Consider the following 26,022-nt stretch of genomic DNA (forward strand, 5'->3'; position numbering starts at 1 on the left):
TCCTCCTCCAGTTCATTTGACAGATGAGGGAACTGAGGCAAGTAGGGTTAGGGGACCTGGCCAGGGTCACCCAGCTAGTAAACATCTGAGGCTAGATTTGAATTTGGGAAGGTGAATTTTCCTGGCTTCTTTCTCCACCGTACCACCTAGCTGCCCATTTTGTAGCAATAGCTACTTCCTTTTGTCCTATTCTTTAAGATTACCTATGCCTTCATGTGTTACAAGCCCATATCCCCACTGGGTACAGTCAAGGGATGATCCAAGAGAAGTCTCAATGCATAGTTGATGGAGAAGATCATATATGTTCTACAGAATTTGGGTAATCACTGACTGCCCCAAGTCAGCCCAATAAACTCTAAAATTACTTTTATTTCTCCCACACATCAGACTGTTGGTTCTATGGAGCATGACCTATGTTTAACATCTGGAGATTCTTTGCATCTCATAGGATTGTCTTGTGGATTGTGTGGAGCCACACAGTGAATCCCAGATGTTCCAATAAGAGACAGATTCTGCGTTTTTCACCAATGTTTTCTGCCTAATGTGTCTAAATCCTGCACAAATCCTCTTCTCTTATTGTATTCCATTACACAGTACATATTAAAAGGCTCTGAGTTTACTGCCTCCTGTTAATAGAGAGCCATCATTTTGAAAAACTGCCAGTCAATGTCAGGGGCTTATTACTTGCCTCCTCATATCATGGTAACTTTAGTTTCTCTGCACGATCTTTGCCAGTCTGTTATAGGGCCACTTCATCAGTAGTCATCCAAACCTCGCTTTTGATATACAGTCAAGTAAGATAGCATGCAAAAGAGCTGCTAGGAGAGATTTAAGGCTTTCTTCATAAGCATTCTCGGGATGATTAGACTGGATTAAATTACAGAAGATAATATATTTAGTTAATCTTTTTATATGTAAGAAAGCCATCCCCAGTTTTAAATAAAGTACATGTTTAAAGAAAAACATTAAAAAATAATCATCATTCAAAGAAAGTTCTGTTCTATTCATATAGATATTCCTACTTTTTAATTATCAGAGACTGGCACGTTACCTCTTAGATAAAGGTTGCATGCCGGTATTACTTTTTCTTAAGGGCCAGTCCCATCAATCAATTAGTCAATCAGCTCACATTTATTAAGCCCTTCTTATGTGCCAGGCACTGTGCTTTACATGGGACATACAAAGACAAAAATAAAAATGTCCCTGCCCTCAAGGCCTGCGATCCCCCTGAGGAGACAACATGTATACAAAAAATGTATGTAAAATATATACAAAATAAATGAGGGTGCAGCTGGATGACTCAGTGAATAGAGAACCAGGCTGGAGACAGGAGGGCCTGGATTCAAATGTGGCCTCAGATACTTCCTAGCTGTGTGACCCTGGGCAAGTCACCTAACCCCATCACCTAGTCCTTACCACTCTTCTTCCTTGGAACTGATACTTAATATGATTTCTAAAACTGAAGGTAAGGGTTGTTTTTTTAATAAACAAATGAATGGACTCCTGGGACATTTTAGCTGGGAGAAGAGAGAGGGAAAAACCAGTGATGGCTTCCTATAGAATATGGTGCTTATGCAATACTTTAACAGAATTTTGGAGAAAAGGGATTTTAAAGGGCAAGAGTGGTGAGAGTGGATTTTAGGCTGTAGAGAGCAACAATGTCTTTAAAGTTACTGCATAGTGCATACCTCTGGATCTGGCCTTCTTTTCAGTATTTACCGGCCTCCTTCTGTGGTCTATTGTCATGCTACTAGATTTGGTTCATCAACACCCAGGACTGGATAGACATTTCAGCTGCCACATGACACCAAGTGAGGACAGTCATTTCTAGCCTAAATTGCTCTTCTGGATAACTGGAAGAAGGAAGAAAAGAGGGAATAAAAATCAGATTAAATTTTGGAAAGATTAAAAAAGAAAAAGCACTCAAGAAACTGAAAAAGAGTCCATTGGGCAAAAACTCTATTCAATGTCCCAGACCATCCCCAATTAACACTCTTTGTCAGATTTCTCTTTCTCCCTCCTTCCTATCCCCCTCTAAGTTTAGAGGGTGGTTCCATTTCAGGACACAACTCAGCCAAGAGTAAAATGAAAAATTCTGACCTCCTACTTGGGACAGTGGTGCTACCTTTGTGGTAAATGACCTATGGAGCTATGGGATATGAGAGAACCGCCCTTTCCTCCTCAGTATTATTCCCTCTCCATTCCATGCCAGTGCCAGAAAGCCGTGTTCCCTCCAAGATATCTTTGTTTCATTAATCCTTGGGACCATTCTCTCCTACAGATCAGGCTGATCCTGGTACAGTACCAAGCCTGTGTGGCCAGTTCAAAATAGACCATGCATGCAAAATGCTATGTTCTAGCCAAGCCCAGGAACAGGGAGAAGACTAATAAACATTCTGTTGGAAAAATCTGTCTCCCAGCTCTCAAGTTCTATAAAATGGGCATCAGGGAAGAATGAAAGATTTGGCCAATGACAGAATCCTAAGTGGCTAAGCCCTACCCACATTAGCAGTGGCAGTAGTTAGATAGGCAATTGGTCAACTCTTGGCCCCAGATCAGACTTCTTTCTGAGGACATTGATGGGCTCTGGAAAAGCATGAATTCTGTTAAATTTTTTTTTAAATATGCTTTCGCCACAACATATATTGTTAAAGCGATCTTGTCTGGAAACAATGCCAGGGGGATAAGCCCTGCTGATTATAAAATAACTCTTTCACCAGCCCAGAAGTAACAGTTGTATTAATTTTGTTCTGACATGCTAGTGAGGTTGATTCCCCCAAATCGTGCTATGGAATCAAAACTCCACCATCTCCAGTGATTCAGAGTCAGAAGGGACAGTTTCTGCTTCTCAAAAAGAGCCCTGGCTGGCTGGGAGTGTGGCTATTTCTGTACAGTCAGTATGCATAAATGTGAGGAGCCTAAATGTCACCGATGATTGCAATTCCCTTAAAAATAGAGAGATGATGGGTAGGTGAGAGGAACCAGCTTTTTGTATTAAGCAGGGGAATAAAAGAAAGTGGAGTTGTGTCCCTTAAGCAAGTTGCCATCAACTTCTCTCCGTGTTTTGAATATGAACTGATTTAACTTTTTTATTTCCATTTAATGGGGCCAAGTAAGATCGGTATCCATTCGCTCACCAACCTGCTCCCTGGGGGTCTAATACGGGAATTATTATTATATCATCTAGCGCCCTAGCACAGAAAACAGCGTGCCCAGAATTAAATAGTATGGAAACTCATACATTCTCACCTACCCCACCCCCAGCTTCCAGCATCCCCCAAGGTCACCTGCTAGTGATTTATACATTACATACTTCAGTGTTGTATGTACTCTTAGCACATTCTATTAATATTTTGAATTATCATTGGTGTCGTTCATTCTAAGGGGAATGGGGCAAAACTGGCTTCTTGGTCCTTGTGTTAACTGATATTTTCCATAATTTCGGATGCTTCAGATAATAAATAGTTAAGAAATGACTAGTTGGAATAAACAATGACCCCAAACCATAGATTTGAAGGTTTAGAGAATCAGGAAAAAAATGTCAGTGGTCTAAAGAGATAAAGGGAAGTTTTGAGAAGGGGTTTGTTTTTGTCCTCCCACTTTGATTATTATCAGTGGAAGGCTATTTCCCATACACTGCAAAAATAACCTGATAGATTTATCCTAGGCCAAAATGTATCCATCAATAAGTGCTGGGGATACTAAGAAAAACCAAATGAGTCCCTGCCCTCACGGGGTTCATATTCTAATGGAGGAGACAAACCAGAAAATAACTAAACACATTTAAGATATAGACAGAATAAAAGGAGGGTAATCTCGTAAAGAAGGGCACTAGCAACCAGGCAAAGTGGGAGAAGCCTCCTACAGAACAGGATCTGAGTTGAGTCTTAAACCAAAGAAAACTAAGACAAATGTGAGGAAGGGAGCGTATTCCAGTCATGAGAGCCATCTGATACAAAGAGGGAGTGAGTGTCATCTGCAAGGAATAGCAAGTAAACCATTACAGAGCACCTAGAAGAAAGTAAAAGTATAGCAATGGAAATGCAGGAAGAAATCTATTATTTAAAAAGCCATAATGTTTAGAGGACTGATCTCCCTGGCTTCCTTCATAAGTCCCAACTAAAATCCCACCTTCTACGGAAGCTTTCCCCAACCTCTCTTAATTCTAGTAGCTTCCTTTGTCAAATTTTTCCTTTTTATCCTGTATAAATATATATCCACATGTATACATATATATGTATATGTGTATATGTGTATATATATATATATATATATATATATATATATATACGTGTTGTTTTCCCCTTTAGATTATAAGCTTCTTGAGGGAAGAGAATGTCTTTTGCCTCTTTTTCTCTCTAGCACTTGGCATGGTACTTGGAACATTGTAGACACAGACTGATTGATTGATCCTGGAAATAGGAGGGAGCCACTGGACTTTATTGAGTAGGAGAGTGACCTGTTGCCTGTAGGAAAGTATATATAAAATCAAGGCCCTGCTATATTGCATTTTAGCATGTAATGATTGAGGGGAATATGTGAGTTAGGAAATATCCCAATGCAATAAAAGTATTTATTAACTTTTCAAATATACCTCCCCAAAAATGTGAAACTTAAAAATGACCCATTCCCAACACCCCAGAATCACTCTTTTTCAAGCTGTTAATAAATCCAACACATGTCCCAATAACTGTGGGCTCTGCCGAGGCACGGGCCATGGAGCAGTGTTCCCCTACAAGTATTTGTAATTTCCGAATTTATTCTTTTTCTAACCCAGAGCCCTTTTTTGGTTCTTTTTCCAACCATGTCCCTTGCTAACGTTTTTTGATCAATGAGGGAACTGAAGCCTCTTACTTCACACAGTACTTTATATCTATTTGCAGCACAATTTAATTACATCAAAGATAAGCAGCCAGGTACCAAACTGTGTGGATTCACTCAAACGACTCCCTCATAATTGTTAATATTTTCCACAACAGAGGAAATGTAGTTAAATCAAATGGAAATGGCAGCTCATTAAAACTTGATCTTCCCCTCCCCCATCACATCTCATTTCTTAATCCTCCATATACACACAACACATTCCGTTAACTAACACTCATTAATTAAAGCTCATCTTTCTTAGTTGTATCTATATTTTATTTATTATGAAAACCTTCAGATGCTTATAATCTAATTTAGATGGATTACTGCTTGGACATCTCTAAGTAGGAAAAACTTAAGCTTTTAAAAGAGGCTTTACTGGCAGCAGGGGGAGGGGGTGGGAGTGGGGGGTTTGGAAAAGCACATTCTCTTCTCATTTCTTCCTGAAGTCTGCCAGGCTCTCCCTCAGCAGGAAAAACTGACTCAAGGCTGGTGCCTGAGGGCCACTATGAATCCAGGCTCTTACTGGGCAAGGGAACAGGAAGGGAGGAAGGAAAGGAGGGACCCTGCCTCCTAGCTCTAAAAGAAAGTCTGGTGCCAAATCAGAAAACATTTGCCTGGCCTGAGATGGGGAAAGTTTGGCTTCCTCTTGTTCCTAATGCTTGGGTCTACTTTGGTGACTAGGAGAGCTGACTGGGAGGCTCCCTGTTTGGCCACACTCATTACCAGCAGAACAGTGGTGATACTTTGCACTTATATAGTGTCTTTTCTCCAAGGAGCTCAAAGGACTTTGTGTTACCTCAGTTATCCTCATGATAATCTTCTGAGGTAGACAGGTAGATGTTTTCATTAAACACCTACTTAAAACAAGGAAACTTTTTAAGAAAACATGAGGCAGCTCATTCAACTCTGATTCGTTGGTCTACTATTTTCAAACACAAACCTAAAACTCTGAAGCAGGGTTGGCAATGCAGACCCTCGCTTCATTTAACATCCCCTTTTGTCCCTTAGTTCCCTTCCAGCTGTTGCAGCTGACATTCTGGCTGAACACAAACCACCAAACTTTCAAAGGAATACAACCAAAATGAAATAAGACACAAATTCCTATTGTGGGTGTAGGCGTGTGTGTGTATTTATATGTGTGTGCATGTATGTGTATGTGCCCCTATCTGACTTCTTAACAGACACAGCATTGTACCTTCTCACCTGATGCAGTACCTTTATGCCTTGGCCACTGGATTAATGCCATGTCCTAGAACACATGGCATCTGCTTTTGCCAATTTGCAAGACCTGGACATTGAAGTAGTGGGCGCCAGGGCTCAGGACCTTTGGTTTTCCAGAGAACTTTACCACTACTTCCTAATAACAGTTCTTGCTCTTTCTGCACAGTTGTAGTCATGTTGTTTTCCATCAAGCTGTGAGACTTATCTGGGAAGGAAGATTATGGCCATGTGGCTGCCATACATGCCCTTTGTCAATCAAGCTATTGTAGATCTCTAGAAATATTCACATGCACACCAGCCTTAATGAAGTATTAATGAGAGGGTGTACTGAGGGTCTTTCTGCACATTTCTCCCCCCAAATTTGAAAGGAAAGATTGATCTGTGATAATTTCATGGGTACCATTTATCCATATTTAGTTCCCCACTTTCTGGTTTTCCCCTATGGTCTCCCTAGCTTTCTTTCCCCTCTGTCTCTTAAGCATATTCATTCAGTTTTACCCTCTCTCCATTTCCATTCTTTGGCAAATTAATTAGGAATCTCCAATTTTAAGGCTTGTTAGAAGTACCCTAGGAAAAAAAGATTAGTCACTATCATGGAGCAAGTGACCTCTGGAACCTGTCAATAATTCACCTATCATGGCAGAAATAGCCAGTGTTTTCTAGATGGCTTTGCTATCCCCTCCAAATAGTCTCCAGATTGTGTCGCTGATTCCTGGGAACAGTTCCCAGCATGCCATCCTATTATAATTACTCACATCCTACGCATGCTAGCGTGCTGTAAAAATTCTTCCAAGCACAGATGCAAAACCATAAAGTAATCCCCAATGGTAAACACCTGGCCATTTTCAATGACTGTGGCAAGGGAGATGAGTAGAAACACTGTAGATGGAAACACAAAGGCTGATGTATCCACTGGCTTAGCATTTGATCCAGCAAATCAGGAAGCCTTTTCTTTGGAGTCAAGGGAAACTATGCATCTTCTGGTGGCAAGCACTTTAAAGATCTAGCAGAAAAGCTTTGAAAATCCTTCCTTGTTCTAGTTAGAACCAGGAATTGACTAACCATTTAATATTAAGCATGCTGTTTTAGCTTTCCCTAGCAGATGGAAATCAATATTGTAGAGTTGGTGTGTTTTGTTTTGTTTTGTTTTATATCAAGAAGAGGTGTTCTTTTGCTATCTTGGAAGAAATCAGCTTTTGCTTATCATTTGGATGTTCAGTTTAGAAGTCTTTTGCTTTCAAAAAGGTCAGCCCACAATCTTCTCTCTATCTTTTCCTTCATAGAGCCTTATCAGTTGCTTCTGAAATAGCATTTCAGAGATCAATTACAATTTGTATTTTTATCACACATACGCAAACATATTATTCATTGGAGCAGAAGGGAATGATTGGGGGGAGCAGAAGGAGTCCTTGTTACAGAAGCCTGTGAGTAACATTCTAAAACTTCTAAAGTACCCAAAGGGCTACAAGAAGGGCCATTACTGACATATCCGATGTTTTGGAATGCTGTGGCATTTCCAATAAGATGAATATAACACATTTGCTGATTTAAAGTGTGCATAAATGAAACTGGCATGTAGACTGCTCTAGTAAGGCTACAGTGGGGGAAACAGTAATAGCTGATATTTATATTGAGGCAGCAAGATGGCACAGTGGATAAGAACTTGGCCTGGAGTCAGGAAAATCTGAGTTCAAATCTGAACTCAGAAGCTTACTAGTTGTGTGACCCTGGGAAAGTTACTTAACCCTGTTTGCCTTATATTATTCATCTGTAAAATGAGCTGGAGAAGGAAATGACAAATCATTCCAGTGTCTTTGCCAAGAAAACTCCAAATGAGGTCACAAAGCGTCAGACAGGACTGAAACAATTGAACAACAAAAAAAAAAATTTTATATCACACTTTGAGTTTTGCAAAGCACTTGACAAATATCATTTCACTTTATCCTAATCTCATCCCTGGGAGAGAGATACTATCATTGACATAATTTTACAGATAAGGAAACTGAGACAAACAGAAATTAAATAACTTGCCCAGAGTCACCTAGCTTGTAATTTTTTGAGGTCAAATATAAACTCAGGTCCACATGACTCCATGTCCAGATTTCTATCCACTTCACCAATTAGCTGCCTTGAAACATACATTTAAAAACCAGGAGAAAAAGAGAACCCCTGGCCCTTCTTCCTTATTTCTTCTCCTGTATTACTAGCTTTTAAGAAACTTAACTTGACCAAATTTAAAAGTTATAAATGAACATGATTACATATAAATCTTTTCCACTGTGCTCAAAGCTATACCAGTTAGTGGGTAGAGCTTTGTCTTAAACATGTCTTTGGGCTAAAACATGTTTCATCACCCTCCAAACTAATTTAACTCAATCCAAGTCATTCAAACTCAGCAAGACTCAGGCACTCTACCTACTCTACCTTCAGACCTCATCATCACTAGGAATTTAGCTTCCAGGATCTCAGACAATGAAAATCTTCCTTGTTACTATAAACTCCTTCCTTTCCTCTTATCCCACTTCTTCCAATGGACTATAATTATTCCTTGACTTCATTGTGACTTCCTGCCAACCTCTCTCTGTTCTTCCAGGGTTACAGCCCACTTTTAATTTTTCTTACTTTCCCTATGCTGACACCTATGGTCAGCCATTTTTACTTCTCAATATTACCCCATACCATCTAATGCTTAGAATTGACCCATTTTTTCCATAGGCAATAACTCCCACCATTGTCTTTTCCCCCTCTCTCTCCGCTAGATCCACTAAAATTATATACCCCCGAAAACTCTGCTGACATTGGTGCTTGGCCATCCTTCATGTAATTTAAATACTATTTTCCACCATGACTGTTCCAGATCTTTTCCATACTCAGGTACCCATCCCCTCCACTCAACAAATCACCTTGACTCCTACATTTCTGAAAAGGTACTATACAGATTATTCAAGTGCTTTCTATGAGCCTTACTCTGGTATCTTCATCCAATGGCTCCACCTTCTCTTTTGACTCAAAGAAAGAGTTGTTTCTCCTTATTTCCAATAATAACCACTCCTTATTTCCCTTAGACTTTGTTCTGTCAGTCATTACCTCTCTGACTCAAATGTTCAATTTCTTTCTCTCCATTGGTTCCTTGAGATGATCTAGAGCTATCCTCATTTCAATCAATAAAGACCTTACTTCCCATCTCTGACCACATTGCTACAACTAACATCTATTTTGCCCACAAACTTCAAGGAAAAATATTCTGTACTCTAACTACATTTCCTTACCACTCGCTCCTCAGCCCTTTGCACTTTAGATTCTGTGCTATTTCATGTCCCTTGAATGTCTTCCTTTCCCTTTCTCCTATATTCAAATTATCTCTCGGGTTCAAGACCCAAATCCATGAAGCTTTCACCAACTTCCTTAATTATCTCCTCTTCAAAAATCTCCCTGCACTTTGGAGCTCTTCTTAAATTCTACCTAATTTATTTAGTTATTTATATATGAGTTATATCTGCCCTACTGGGTGATAAGCACATTAAAGGATGAGGCCAAGTATGATTCTTTAGCTCACTAAGCCTAGTATCATGCCCGATTTTTGCTCGATTTTTGTTGAGTGAATAAATGAGTAAAATATGGAAACCTGGCCAAAGTATGCATACAGAGAGATAACGAAAGCTCAAATACCCTGAGTCTTGCCCCAAGTAAGTTTACAGATAGCTGTGAAATCGGTTTTGGCAAGATCACACTAGTACCAAAGTGCCAATGAGTGTTTATCTTTTTAACTGATCTCAGTGCCTGGTTTAGTTTGACATCTAAATCCCTGTCTATCCTACCAGCAAGATCAAGTTATACTTAATGATGTGCCTTTAAAATATTTTCTGAGCAGTAAAAGCAAATGATTGCAGAGTTATAAAATTGTCTCTTTTAAGAGGCATTAAAATGCTCCTAATACTAATGGCAAAAGAGAAAAAGGCACCCGCCTAAAACTTGTCCAGGGAGGAGACAAAAGCCTATCAAACAGAGAAGATATGCTTAAGGAGAATAATGAAAACTAAGCTTCAGCAGGCTTCAAACACAGAGGGGAAAAAATCCACATTAAAGACTCGCCTCTTTGCTTCCCATTCCCACTCAGGCTCTGCCTTTCCAGTTTGGGAATGCCTTAATGCTTCCCTGAGAACATCACCCAGGAAGGATGGCCCATAGGGAAGGGAAACATGTTTTGCCAGCTTCCTTTGATTTGTCATCTGCTGACACCCAGCAAGAAGAGCTGCCTGAAGCAATCCTGGCCAGAAAGAGCCTGAGTCTTCTGATAAAAGGTTCTTAGCTATTTAAAGAATATTTACCTGCTGCTATGGGGCCTGTGGAAGTCATTTAAAGGAAAAGGGAAGAAAATCCACATTCTGGTTCAAAAAAGGAGTAGCCAGAGTAGGGAAGAGGGCTTGAAGAGGAGGCAATGAAGGACAACCCCTGAGACAGGTGATTTCTCAGTTTCTGAGCAATCTCTTTGTGAATTGCTAGATGGCTAGGGATCAGCAATGCAACAGCAAAGGGAGCCATATATTAATATGATAACATCTGGCATATCTGTAGAGCTTTAATGTTTACAAAATGCTTTACATATGTTATCTCATTTGATAATAATAACAGCTAACATTTATGTGGGGCAGCTGAGTGGCACAATGGATAGAGTACTGGACCAGGACTCCTCTTCCTGAGTTCAAATCTGGCTTTAGACACTTACTAGCTGTGTGATCCTGGACAAGTCACTTAACCCTGTTTGCCTCAGTTTCCTCATATGGAAAATGAGCTGGAAAAGGAAATGGTAAACCACCTCAGTATCTTTGCCAAGAAAATCCCAAATTACGGTCACAAAATACTCAGACATGACTGAAAATGTGCTAAGCTCTTTATATAATTATATAAAATAATTAATAATTTATATAATTATCTCATTTGATCCATATAACCTAGTGAGAGAAGTTCTCTTGTTGTCCCCATTTTACAGATGAAGAAACTAAGCTAAGAAATTTCCCAGGCTCACAGAGCTAGAAAAGTCTGAGACACAATAAAAACTCAGGTCTTCCTTACTCCAAATTCCACATTCTATCCCCATGCCACTTTGCTATAGAACAGGGTTTTTTCCTCAAGATAAAGTTAGATCTACAGACTCCATTGGATGTCCCAGGGATATCTTCGACTTGCCAGCTTCACATCAGAGCTCATTATTCTCTGCACTGCACTTCTCTGTTTCTGCCAAGAGTATCTATCACAGTTCACCCAAGTCTACAGCCTCAGTCATCCTCCCCTTCCCACCTTCCAAATCTAAGCAAATGCTTAGTTATGTTCCTTCTACTTCCATGGCTTTTCTCACATCAGTCTCCTCTCCAGCCACTCACACTTAAAGAGCCCTTGTCACCTCTCACCTGGACTATTGCAGCAGATCTCCTATTTGACATCCAGCTTCTACTTTCTCCAACACGTGCCCTACTTAGTCACTACAATTGTCTTTCTAAAACAGAAATGGGATTGTGACACTCCCTTGCTCAAGGAATTTCTGTGGCTACCTAGTGCCACAAATCCTTACTCTTTACCCTGTAATTTAAAGCCCTTCACCTCTGGGTCCAGCCTACCTTTGGAAGTTACCTTCCTTCCTTCACACTGTACATTTCAGCCAAATTGGTCAACTAGGTGTTCCCTGAACTTGGTCCTCCATCTTTTAACTCCTTTCTTTCGCACAGTCTTTCCCATGCTTAGAATGTCTTCAATTCCCACTTCTTCCTCTTTGAATCCCTGACTTCCTTCAGAGGTCAGGCCTGAAGAAAACCAGATCTCCTTTGTAGTAATATAGTGAAGGAGGACTTACAGAAAAGATAGCTGATTTCCTCAGGTTCTTAGCAAGCCATCACAGAGATAGGATACCTGGATATAGTATTTGCTCTTCAGGAACATGTGTCTCTTTTTTCCATCCTTTTCTTCTTACTCCTTGCTGGTTACCTCAGAGAAATCATGTCTGCACAGACTTAATTTTGTCTGAAACAATTATCGAATGAAAATGGCTATTTTAATAATGGGGGGCTGGGGTTGCTTCCTAACCATTCCATTAGTCTTTTGACAGAACTATCTGAATCAATCAATCATTTCAAGGCCATGTAGCCTCTCCCAGCATATACTGCTGCAATACATGGATGCAAATAGTATAGCTGGGTTGGCTCAAACCACCATAACAATATATTTAGACATGGAAAACTGCCCCTTAACTTTATGATTTCCATACCAGACTTGACCAAAATATGAGGAGATGACCCCTAACATAAAAGTTGATTGGTGAACTTTCCCAAATTTAAGTTGACTTTTTATTAGAATTCACATTTTTACCAACTTTTCTTTCAATTAATTATTCAAAACAATTCAGAGTTAGCGTTCTCCCAGCAACCGTAACTCTGCCATGACTATATTAAGGCGTAAATTAAATGGCATGTTTTGAAATAAAGTTAATTTTGTATTCACCAGCGAACTGAGTTATGGTTGCTGTGGGAACCACCCTTTTGAATCTCTTGACTTTTATACATTTAAATTCTCAACCCTAACATCATGCAGAACTCTTGGCTTAGACTTTTATTTGCTTTTCACCATAGTCTAGCCATGTCAAAGAGACAGCTGTAGTATAATGGCTGGAGAGTTGGGAGAACCTGAACTCAAGTCCCAGCCTCAGACATTACTAGCTGTGTGACCATGGGCAATACACTTAACCATTGGTTTTGTTTCTTCCACTATAAAAAGAGGATAATATATAGCACCTACCTCACAATTATTGCAAGGATCAAATGAAGTAATATTTATGTAGACCTTAATATAGAATAGTTATTCCCTTTTCTTTCCCTTCCCAAGGAACTCTGAGCCTATGAACTAATGAATACTGGTTGATCTGGACTGGTAGAAGGAGTTTCCTCACTGGGAGTTATACTAATGAAATCACAAGTCCACATGAGAAAAAAAAATTAATCTACTTGTCCTTGATGAGATGTCCTATCAGAGTTTGCCTTAATAGTATTCATCTTTTCCTGGGAGTCCCGTTCATGCTGGGTCCTGTGGCCCTTTATGGAATAGCAGCCAAGAAACAAATCTTAGCCCCATTATCTTGAAGATGTCAGTTTGGGGGAAATAGCTTTTCTTAGAAGTGCAATATGGGAGTAGAACCAAGTCTCTCCACCACTGACGGTACCTAGTAAGGTAGGCTATTCTTTCTGTACTGCGGTAATGCCAGGAATCTCATCCAAGGATATTTTAAATATGAGTTTTATTATTCAATGTAGAGTGGATGACCTCTGAAAGCTCCAAGTCCCTGTACATACCATTCATCATGCAGGCACACATGGCAATACAGCATGACTTATTAGCACCACACAACAGCAGAGGAGCATTTCCCAGAGCCACACAGAAAGCAAAGCAACTCTGAGTCAAGACTCATTGTGGGTCCCTTCTAAACGATATGCTCAGCAGAACCAGAATGGAAGTCAGGCTAAATCTTTCTGGATGGTGATTATGGAAGGGGTAGCATATGCCAAGCTAAAGACAGAAATCTTCTTTTGGAAGTGGGTACACAGACATGAAAGGCTTCGCGACTGCTAAGGATGTGAGAGCTCTGTCTATAAGGATTATTGATTTTTTCATTCTTATTGGAAAAATCAGTCATGCTTTCTGCCTCCTGGGGATTGCTATGCTGTGATTTTTTTTTTTAATTCTGCAGGTTAGTAGCTGAATAGGCATTCCCATTCACCCTTCAATTACCCATTTAGCCAGGATGTGACTTAGCAGAAACAACCTGATGTTTTGCATCTGTAGAATGTGCTGTAAAAGAGGAATTTTGTTTCCCTATATATGGGAAGATTTAGAAGAAGCAGTTCACTTCTTCCTAAGGGCACGATTATTATGCACAACTGGAGCATAACTCCTGACACTGGCATCATGCAGATTGTTGGAATTTTGATAGCCATTCTGCAGACTTTCAGAAAATAAATCTTTTAAAGCTTTGTATTATTCTGCAAATCAATTCACCCTTAATCTAGTCCACAGCTAAACTTGTAGATTAAGATTCTGAATGATTAATTAGTATACACCCATAGGCTGTCTTCAGTTGGTCTTCAAAAAATGCAGCCCCCAGGCCTAACCAGTGCACTTTGGGGGAAGCTATCTCCAAGCATTCCATAGATCAGAAAAAGTATCTCGGAGAAAGGATACCCATACCACATGCAAGTGAATTTTCAAAGATTAATATAAGTTTACTTGCATTCACTAAATTTTAGTGCAGATAGACTAATAAATGAGTAACAGAACAATTAAAAAACATTTATTAAGTGCCTACTATGTGCCAAGTACTATATGAAGCACTAATTGCTAAATTACATGCGTGAGAGAAGGGAGTGAGAAGGGAGGATTTTATTGTTTCCACAGGACATAGATAATAGAACCAAATTGAATAAAGAGTTAGCCAATTGTTGAGTTCACTTGGCAAGCAGTGTTTCTAGACCATATCTCTAGGGCAATGGGTATGTGATTGGAGAGGAAGTTCAATTGATGTAAAGATTGTCATTCTCATCCATATTTTAAAAAATCCAACATTGAGATATATCTATGATAAATAATCCTCCCCCCAAAAAAATGGAGACCTTGCAAGAGAATTGGAGACTATAACCACTAATATCATAGAATTCTTCTGAGTGGCCTAGCAAGAAAGTCTACACAGAAGTAATGATACAAAGTGGGCCCAAGAAAATTGACAAAACAAAAAGAACATGGTTAGAATGGGATCATCACTGTGAGGACATCATGGGAGTCCTGTTACTGGAAATTCTTCAAATTTAGTTGGATAAAAAAATTCAGGAATATACTATGGAAAGTAAGCCCATGCCACAAAAGAGGGCTCAGTGACTCAATATTCTTTTCTTCCTGCAATTTCTGTAATTTATACAATGTATGCCCTTTTAGGTCTCTTTGCTGCTTTATTTTCCAAATATAGGAAAAAAAAAACAGCTTAAAGATGAGTGTAGATCAACCACTAAATCCTGTTTTCTAAACCTCATTTGTTACCTGATACTCCCATCTGAGGGATTTAATTTTTTTCTTACAAAAACAGAAGCAACAATAAAATTAGTCTGTTTTTTTTTTGTCCTTCATTTCTTTGTTTCCAAAAAAAAAGTATTTCTCATAGGACTGCATTGGGAAATCTTCACAAGTATTGAATTAGCCATCCTCTAAAATAAGAGGGAAAATCTATTAATGTGAACTCAAGATGATAGCCTCATGGGTCTGCCAGACCTCTCCTGCCAAAGCCATTGTGGCCAATCTTTTTGTCTTTCAGCAAGACCATGTCTAATCCAGCTCAGACTAAAAGCTATGTGTCCTGTTTTAAGAGTTTCTGAAAATGATATCACCCAGTTCCTTTTAGCTACCAGTGAGCAATAGAGCTGATGAGTACTGAATGTCAGAAAATTCTTTCACCTATCTAACTAGAACCTGTTTTGCTACAATCCAATCCATTTCTTTTTGTTCTGTCTTTAGAGGATAAGTTTAAGATAATAAATGAGTTGTTTGATCGAGTTGGGCTCTCAAGTGAGTCCCATTACTTGCCCTGGCTTAAAGTACCAGCTTGACTCATTAACTCTGATAGAGAAGCCTCCATGTTTTCTTCTTTTTCAGGATCTCCTCATTTACACTCATGAGCTTTTGCCTCTACCCCTACCTTCTGCCTACATGAGAGCCACTGGCGGGGGGGGGGAAATAAAAAGCCCAACCATTGTTTTTTTTTTCCTCTCAGTAAAAGCATGCTTACCAGCAAGAGTTCAGCCTACATCCACATCCATCTAGCCCCATTCACTTTAACATCCGCGAGAGAGGAATATTTAGTGATTTCCTTACATTTTCTAAAGTTGTGCTAGGGGGAAAGAAATAAGATGGCAATTTATCGTTGGCCTGATTTTACTCTAGTTAAAAGAGAAACGTCAGCCCTGCAGTAAGTAACGAGTCCGTGCCCACAGGCCTCCTAGGTGTCATTTGTATTTTTATGACCCTCCTGTGGCTCTAACGATGCTCAGTGGGTGTAGAAATTGGATGGTTAAAAATAACAAATAAGAAATCAAAGTCAAGCCTTTGTCCTTATTTCCATACTCACAGGCACCTCATTCATTATTTGCTGGACAGCCGTGGGAATAAGCAATACAAGGTACAAAAACTTGATTATCCTCCAAGAACCAAATTAAACCACTGGGCTTTCTTATTATTGTCATCCCTGCCTTTGTGGAACTCTTATCACTCTCTTAATCTACAAACACACCTTCTATTCTTCCTCTCCTGATATCTGGTGTCTCTTTCATCCAGTAGGTCTCAGCTTCTCCAGAAATAAAATGATGCCTGACTAGCACACACACATCACATCACATCACATACATACACACACAGTCCTAGTCTCCTATCCATTCACCACTTTTTTTTTTCCATTGATGTGTCAAATGTTTCTTTTGTTCAAAGAAGTTCCATCAGTCCATGGATTCTTCTCAGGGTCTAAAGGAAAAGAATCAGCATTGTTCTATCACCCACTACTGTCTACCAGGCACTGTGCTATGCACTTCATATATATTATTTTATATGATCCTTGCAACACCCCTGTGGGGTGTTATTATTATCCCCATTTTATAGTTAAGAAAACCGAGGTAAACAGAGGCTAAGTGAAATTTGCCTGGGGGTGGATTTGAAATCAGACTCCAGACTCCAGACCCAGCATTCTACCCATTATGCCACCAGCTGCTTCTATGTCTGAGTAATGATAGCTGATAAAGTGTTTTAAGTTTTGCAAAACATTTTATATACATTATCTCATTTGAGCATCACAAAAATCCTCTGCCGTGAGTTTTTCCCTACCATCCATCCCCATTTTGTTTGTTCATTCATTTCAATTATGTCTGACTCTTCATGACCCCATTTGAGGTTTTCTTGGCAGACATACTGGAATGGTTTGCCATTTCCTTCTCCAGCTCATTTTATAGAGGAGAAAACTGAGGTCAAAAGATTACGTGACTTGCCCATGGTCACTCTGAAGCTGGATTTGAAGTCCCAAGTCTCGTACACTGTCAACTGTGCCAACTAATAGCTGTCACTATCATCCCCATTTCACAGAAAAGGAACTAGAGTTTCAGAAAGGTTGAGTGATCTGCCCATGACTCACAGCTACTAAGTGTTCGAGGTAAAATTTTCCTAAGTCTGCCCATTCTAGTGCTGACCATTATCCCATGAAGCCTTGCTGGGAGCTTTTGCCTACTGTGATGACTCTAAATCTGAACATGAACGTCATTGTCTATATCACATCTGAGCAACACTATGATGATAACTACATCTGGTGACGCCACTACATTTTCCAATGGAAAGAAGAGAGAAAAGGGGGCCAGATCCCAGGGCAATAGAGTTAGTTTCACTAAACCCATTTGACTCCCATATTGCTTATAAAGTGATTAATTGCCTTCCTTCTCTTATCTTCCCCCTACTTATACTCCTGTTTGAACAAAAAATACTTGTTTAAAAAAAAATGTAAAAAGTACCCTAATGCCTTAGTCTGGATGGAAGAGAAGTCGTGATTGTAAGCATGGTTAAATTTGGACAAAATTCAAAACCCGGCAGGCTCATCTCCTCTCCTGTCTCCTTTCCACACAGAACTGTCTCCTCCTACTATTCCCAAAGCTCTTGCCCTCATCTCATAATCTTATACTCTCCAATAAAAATGGCTTATTAGTGCAAACTTAGAAAATTGAAAGGCAGAAAAAGCAGACAAATTCTCTTTTTATTACAATTTAAGGAGCGTCCTTTTTTAAGAGCCAGGCACAACAAGCCTTTTAGTGTTTTTGAGGCTGGTATTACTATCTTCCTTTTCCCCACATTATCTATTCGGATTGGAAATGATGCTGATCAGTTAGAATCCAGGTGCAGCCAGAAAACATGCAGCATAGACAGCTGGATCCAAACGGTGTCACTTCACAGCAGTCCTGCTGCTGTCAAAAGTGCTTTTTGCTTTGTGAGCAAAAGTTGGGCAGTGGGACCACAGAAAGACCATTCTCCTCCCCGACTTCCTGCTCATTCCCTTTTGCCCTTCCTACATCTGCACATTTGTCTTCGATATAAGATCATTTCTGTCTTTGGAAGATCATGAGGCCCGCTCCTTTCATTCACAAGAAGGGTGAAGTTTTCCAAAGCTATCCTTACTAATCTTAGAAGTTCCTGAAAAAGAAAAATTTCTGGTTCTAAGTTTTGTGCCTTCTTTCTTGCTCATGTTAGAAGGAATAGCAACTAAGTGTCAGGGCAGCCATTTGAGTGTAGGTATACCCAATGTGTGCCCTTAAGTACCAATTTATTGCCTGAAAACTTAGTTGCTAAATGCTTTCCTCTTACCCACAAAGATGAGTGAGAGGAGCAGGCCCTCTGGTCTCCAAGAGACAGAAATGCATCTTTGGCAGTCATCTAAAATTAGTTGAAGGTTTTCCCCAGAGTATCTCAAAACATCAGATTAATTTTCTGAACCTTTGCCACTGCTATTTAGTTTAAATGGCCACTGAACCCTCAGTGAGCATTTCTCCCCAATGCTTCAGCTATTTTTAACCATAAACATTTCTGGAAAGCAAAGGCTGTCTATTAAATGTTACTGATGATGACACCATCTAATTCTAGTAATGTCTGGCAATGTTGCAACTACCATGGCTTCAGAATTAACAAGTGACATGTAGAGGAGAGAACCAGAGTAGGGACACTGTCCCCTCATTAATGTAAGATTTAAAAGAATTATTGGTTCGACCTTCATTAAAAAAAAAAAAGAATTCAAAAGAATAGGTATTTGGGGAAAGATATCTTTTCTGTGATCCCACACCAATATTCTTGCCACTTTTTTTATACTTGTTTATTATATTCCATAATTTTCTTATATTTTCTCTAGTTTTCCTGCCTGGGTGGATGGTCTTCTGGATATATTGGGAAGTGCTTGGCACACTCATTAGGAAGAATGAGCAGTCAGCAGTGGTTCTGGAACCTTCCTGAGTGGTAGTCTAATGAGGGGGAAACAGATAGAGTGAGTTTCCATGAGATTCAGGGCTATCCAAATGCTGGGGAGGCCTCTGTATCCAGATTTGGGTGCTCCAAGCAAGTTAGTGCTTTCCTTCTTGCCTACTCTAGCTGAGGGGAGGGCACAGATACGCCTGAACAGGCTGGAATAGCCTTTGACCAGGGCCGTGCTACTGACCAGAAGGAATTGATGAAATGTCAAGGCAAGTTGGTTTTCCCTAACTCAGAGAAGCCTCTTATTCAAAGCATTGATCTGGGGTATTATATTAGATTCTTATGATGGCCTCTAGCACCAAGTAGGTATTTCTCATTATTCTGACAGCTTGTTCATTGAGTCTGTTTGCATTTATTTTCAGTTTGTTTTGTATTTTCCCCCTTTATTCACTTCCTTGCTTTTCTGTTTGAAGTATGTATTATCTCCCAAGCTTTTCCAAGTTGCATTTGATTCTGAATGTTAAAATAGTTTCTCTCTTCACATCCCTTATGCAATATTAGTCACTTATTTCTACCTCTAAATTGCTGAACATGGTAGAACATTCCTTTTTAGAAGAACCTTTTATGGTAATTATAGCTTTCTTCAAGTGCATTTGTGCTCCCCTTTCACTGTACCATAGACATTATTTTGCTTTAGCCTGATTTTTTTTTTCAGCAAAAAAAGGCTTCCTGCTTGAAAATTGTTGACAAACAGTTTTTTTTTTAAGTAACTAGAATTTGGTAGTGACTCATCCAACCCTACCCTGCAACCAGGGGTACAGGTGAGAGTAGGGGAGTGGGCCATTGGGATTGCTCCCTTTTCTGTTAACAAGGACGCAAAAGATAGAAAGCATTCAACATACAACCTCTTACTTTCCTGGTCGCTGAATTCCAGTATCAAATCCCCTATGGATTGGTAGACTGTCAGATAAGGTGAAGTTGGCTTTACCCCCAGCATCATTGCCGGAGTTAGCAATTCCTCCAGAGAAGCAGAAAGAGAGATGGACTCGGTGGGGAGATCCCACTATCTTCTTTATAGTCCAGACAGACTTTTCTAAGCAGAGGCCAGGAAGAGTAACTAAAGTGCCATTAGTCCCCTGTCACCTGCTCCATGTCTAAACCAGTGTTTGGTGCCTCCCAGAAGGCTCCATGTGCTTGAGATACTGAGCTGGCCTCAAACACAGGATTGACTTTGAAAAGTACTCTGTGGTCTAGATGGTCAACAACCTTGTCCCAGAGGACTCCACCCTGTAGGCTTGTTGGTTTACCCAGCCAACAGTTCTGACCCCCCAAGTTCACAGCCTAGAAACCCAAATCCAATTCTGACTTTCAGATCCTCTCCAGAGGGAATAACAGTCCAGTTGCCCACTTGCCCTGTAGACTAATTACTTCTTACATTTTGTTTTTCCTTAAGAGGAAGCTGGCTTTGCATTTTACAAACACAACACATCGTCTCTTCTGAAGGCCACCAACAGAATGAACTTGTGCCAGGGGTAGCGTGGGGTTGCCTAGCAACTCCACGCACCTACTGGGGCTGCTTTCTTCAGTCTTCAAGCTAAAAGCAAAGTCATGTCCATTAATTCCCAGCTGCCCCTGATACTTTTCAGAGATTTGCCAGCTTCCCACTGTTCATGTTTTCATCTTGCTCATATGATGTGGAGAAAACCTGCTACTGTGATCTGTTTATCTCACTTTGGTTGGTCAAAGGGAAAAAAATGGAAAAGGGGGGAGAAAACTACCCAACCCAGGCAAACACACATTCTGAGTGCATATCTCTGGCAGACAGACTAGTATTGATTGTGAATTTAAATTTTACATTACAAACTTGGGCTTCCTCTACAATGAGTCCTTCTCTGACATTTTTATTCCTGTTTTAATTCAGAAAACATGACACCTCAAAGGGACAAAATAATTCAAACCCAAAGGTAGTTACCAAAGTGTTCAACATGTTGACAGACCATTTGAGTTAGGATGTTTCTTGTGTTCTAGAAACCATACCTTTTGAAACCAGAAAGCTTGAGATAATTCGAGATTGGTTATATGCCTTTTTTCTCTCTGTCTTAGAACAATGAAAATTCTTTCATTTTCACTTAATGAGATCCTTCTTATACCTGCAGAAATATCTGCTATTGTTTTTTTTCTTAAGCTGCTCTCTCCCATTTCTTTTACCATATATGTAAACTGAAGAGGTTGTTTAGCTTCTCTTTGCCTTAGTTTCCCCATTGGTAAGAAAAGTCATAATGGCTTGAATACCGAGGAAAGAGGAAGACTCTTTAGGGAATGTTAGTGCATGCTGCATTCTTAGCTGAGGACAGAATGTTATGGCAGTTAAGTGGATCCTTTACCAGTGGCACCTCTGTTTTCTCCCATGGTCTTGCCCAAGTGCCTTCCCTCCATCATAGTAGGTGAACTTTTGTCTTATTCTCTGTTGGGAGTGACAACTGCTGAGCATTCCCATACCTACCACCATCTGTATAGAACCAGGAGAATCCTGGGATCTAGCAAGAATTAAATAAGAAGGGAAAAGATGCTGGAATCCCAGGTCATTTTGAAAGAGTCCCCTTTAAATTTGGAGCATAGGGTTATATATTGGTTTTATTATCCCTCTGGCACTTATGACAAGAGAGAAGAATTGCTTAGCAAACCATCCTTAGTACTAGTGAGGAAAATTGTAACAGTATCATGCCTTTCTTTTTTCCCCATAAGAACTAGTTGTAGGCTAGTTTCAGGTTAACCATTTTGACTCAATTCTGTATGCAAAACACTTCATCTCTCTTCCACTGCCCAGTTCATTCTTCATTTTGGTGTATATACAATCATTTCAGGAGAATTTGCTTTTTCAAGGACAGCCCAGTCAATGGCCATTAGTAGTATATAGTCCATCTGAGGAGGAATACATATAGAACTTCTTGCTAGCAATTAGAATGTTGTTGCTGTACATCTGTGATAGCAACTCACCTGCTTCTGTCCCTGAGTCAAAAGATTTACCCCTTGCCCATGAGAATCCTTCCATTTAGCTTCAAGGCTCATGACCATCCCCTGCCTTTGTCTCTACCCTGAGCCCCAAGCAATCTATCCCAGCTCACTAGAGTGGCAGGATCAGTCCATTTCAGTGACATTCAGTGCCTCTTCTGTAAGTGCATGAGGGCAAAGAAGCAGAAGATTCATCTCACCTCCAGTGACCAAAAACAAACAACAACAACCAAAAAACAGTCATCTCACCCAGTCACCATTTATGCACTTGGGAAATTTCTCATGCTTCAATTTTCATGTAATTCAGTCTTTTAAACCCTGCCATAAATAGGTTGAGTAATAAGTAGCCAACTTTTAAAAGTACCCATTAAAACTTAATATTAAAAGAGACAGAATGTGAAAATAGCTCAGCAGACTAATCCAGTTCTCAGTCATGAGAAGCCTGTGATAATTATATGTAAATATATCTTTAAAATTCTGAAAGATGGAGAGGGCACTTTGCCATCCTTAGTTGAAAGGAATATTTTTCCCCTTTCTGCAGAGGGCACTTCTCTAACCATGCAAAACAACAACGACAAAAAAAAATCAAGATAGTGTCCCAACTAAGGCACTGCTTCTAAATAAGTCCTCCACTAGATAGCCTATAAGCTCAGAACTAATTTCTGTTTTCTGGAATGAACTGTCGAACTCCATATGTTCAGAAAGTTCAGACAGAACCAATCACATAGGGCAGTGGCAGCAGATCTCAATGGTGCGTATCCCTTTCTTTCATGTACTCCCTGCTGCATGTGTAACCTGCTTCCCTAAACTCTGTTTCTAAGATGGACATGATCTCCTCCCCACCCTCTACCTCCAAGGATGGCCCTGTGAATGTACAGTGACTTGGTTCTCCCTTTGCATGGCCCTCAAATTTGTAGTGTGGATCTGTGTCCCTTGTACTTATCTTCTTCATTTCTTCAACCAGATGGCTGCCCCGATTTGTGCAATGGCAATGGGAGATGCACACTCGGTCAGAACAGCTGGCAGTGTGTCTGCCAGACTGGCTGGAGAGGGCCTGGATGCAACGTTGCCATGGAAACCTCCTGTGCTGATAACAAGGATAATGAGGGAGGTGAGCAAAAGTCTTCCAATTCCCAGTCCCTCAAGAACAGAGGGTTGTGTGTACTTTAGTCTTGAGTCATTTTACTACTGAAAGACCTCTCCCATACTATTGTCAAATGTTGTTGTAGGATTTCCTTTGAAACAAATTTGATGGTGAATGTAGTATCTTTCTTTTGATGGGAGCTCCCATTGAAGGTAGCTTGGGGTGACAGAGGATGGAGGGTTTGGTGCTGCCTTCAGATATTCATGTACCCACAATCACAAAAGCATCCACGCCACTGTCTAGAGAACAGCTGATTCTGACAACCCTTTTGGTGGGATGTTGTCTAACATAAGTGAATTCTCCTAATCTTCTGGTTCTATGTAATGTCTATTAATCACTTATTAATTGTGAATCCAAGTATGCATTCTGGCCTCCCAAATGGCAGTTGTTTTTTTTTAAATTTTTGCTTTGGGTTTTCATAGATTTCAAAGCACCGTTTCAGTACTCACACTCTTGTAGTATTTTCTCTTTGCTAATGTAGAGTCAAAATTCTGTCAATTTCCTACTTAGGAGTCATGGGTATATATGGGTGTGTGTATGTGTGTGTGTGTGTGTGTTGAATTTGTATTTGCTCATTTCTGTTTGTTTCACAGAATACAAACACTTTCTAATAACCTTGTAGATATTCAGATGGTTTCCCTTCTTACTCTGGTTATCTTCAGAAACACTGGAAGAATTGGGGGAGGAGTAATGAAGGGAAGAATGAATGAGAGAAGAGAAGAAAAGAACATTTTGCTTCATAGTGGAGGCCCTGAAACTGACAGTTTCATAAGATCCTATATTTAGAGCTAGAAGGGAATTTTAAGGCCATCAAGTCTAAACCCATTTTACAGATGGACAAACTGAGAACCTAAGTGGTTTGCCAAGCCCAGGGTCACACACCTCAGATGGTGTCTGAGGTAGTATTTAAATCCATGTCTTCCTGACTCCTAGTCCAATACTCCAGCCAATCTTCTATACTCGTGTGTAAACTACATGGCTCATAGGCTCTTGTTCTTCAGGAAAGAAGGAAGGAAGGAAGGAAGGAAGGAAGGAAGGAAGGAAGGAAGGAAGGAAGGAAGGAAGGAAGGAAGGAAGGAAGGAAGGAAGGAAGGAAGGAAGGAAGGAAGGAAGGAAGGAGGGAAGGAGGGGAGGGAGGGAGGGAGGGAGGGAATGGAAGAAAGGAAAGAGGGAGGAAGCAAGAGAGGGAGGGAAGAAAGGCTCTAGGCTTTGGTGTCCCCAGCCCTAAACACTAGCAGTGTGAGGGGGGAGGGGAGATGGAAAGGAAGAATACACACAGCAGCTGCTCTAAGCTTCCAGAGGCAGTCAAAATTGAGAGCAAGGCAAAGGAAGGGCACAAAAGCAAATGAGCCAGTGATTATGCTAAAGACAATAATGGCCTTGTTATGGGAAGTATTAAAGGAAACCTCCCAAGGAAGTAATTAACCACATAGAAAAAGGAGCCACACAATGTTTATAAAAAGAAACTCCCAGTTAATTGTTATGTCAGGTGAGAGAGGTAGACACAGACTCTCTCTCTCACCTGACATAAGCAATTCTCAATTAAACTGAGTGCCTTCTTTATAAGGCAAATCCAAGGCTCAGATTCTCAATTCTGTGGTTAATTACATCCTTAGGTGGGGTGCTAAGCACTTTGCCATTTATTGATAAATATAAAAACTGCTTGTCATCCAGTCTGGTCCTAGTCCTATCACACCCTAATTATATCTTTTTTTGGGAAACTCTGCAGTAGCCCCAATTCTGATTTATGAGCTATTCATGAAAGGCTGTATTGGTCTATAAACCTGGCTGTGTGACTGAGAGAGCGCCCATGCCGAACCTGAATGCAGCTCCAGGAACAGCTGCAAAGAATGCGTTGGTTATAAATCTCATGAATGGGGAAAATAATAGAGTACACTTCAAGATGGAAAACGTAAAGAGGCAAACTGCTTTTCTATCTAACATTGCTTTGTAGGAATGTTATTTTTTAACTAATTCTCTGTTTAAAAGTTTATTTTTTTTAAGTGGGGTAAGGGAAAGGAAGAAGTGACAGGAAAATACTGCCCTCTGTCTTCATTTTACCCCCCCATCCACTACTTTTGCCCCCCTACTCCCCTCAACCCTTTGAATCTTAACAATAAACATGAAAGCAAAGCTATTCACTCAACATTCATTTGACAGGCATATATTAAGTGCCTATCATTTCCATAGATGGTAACTGTGTTCTGAATGCTTATCAGAATATCTGAAAAAATGGTGCAGGAGAAAGAGGACTGCTGGACTTGGTGCCAGAAGACTTGAGTTCAAATTCTAATTCTGTTACTTATGTCATTTTTAAGTAAGTGATTCAACCTGCTCAGGGTCCAGTTTCTTCTTCTATAAAATGAGAAATTTGGACTAGGTCACATCTAAGATCTTCGCAGCTCTAAATTCATGAACCTATGAAAGAGTTCTTCATGAAAATCTCTTTGCTCTCCATGGACCCCTAATAGAAGTAGGCTTTTTTCAGATAGACATGCTGGCAAGCAGACTTTTTTTTTAATAGCATGAAATCTTCACTTGAACTGCTCACCCCAATTTGAAAAACAAGAGGCTCAAAGAAATATTTTTGCTTACAGGAGACAAATACCAGCTCATTAAAGTCTGAGAACACACACAACATGTGTGCCAAGTGACAGGCAGATAATATTTAATTATCACCACTAAGTCAGAAGGTGTGAGTTGTAGTTCATCACAGCCAGGGGCAGGGTGGGGGTTGAGGGAGGAAAGGGGTGTAGATTCCTCTA

At 40.1% G+C, this 26,022-nt stretch overlaps 1 protein-coding gene across 14 annotated transcripts in view; it reads left to right on the plus strand.

Annotated features, from left to right (window-relative positions):
• Positions 1-26,022, plus strand: part of TENM2 (teneurin transmembrane protein 2) — a 1,380,893-nt gene that overhangs the window by 1,269,974 nt on the left and 84,897 nt on the right. For all 14 annotated transcript variants that reach the window (XM_001370043.4, XM_056811550.1, XM_016433795.2 and 11 more), the window contains one exon: positions 23,078-23,224. In XM_001370043.4, coding sequence (XP_001370080.1) covers positions 23,078-23,224 — 147 coding nt within the window. The remainder of the gene's footprint in view (positions 1-23,077; positions 23,225-26,022) is intronic.

Source organism: Monodelphis domestica, chromosome 1 (genome assembly GCF_027887165.1).
Source record: "Monodelphis domestica isolate mMonDom1 chromosome 1, mMonDom1.pri, whole genome shotgun sequence".
In the NCBI taxonomy this organism is placed as follows: Eukaryota; Metazoa; Chordata; class Mammalia; order Didelphimorphia; family Didelphidae; genus Monodelphis; species Monodelphis domestica.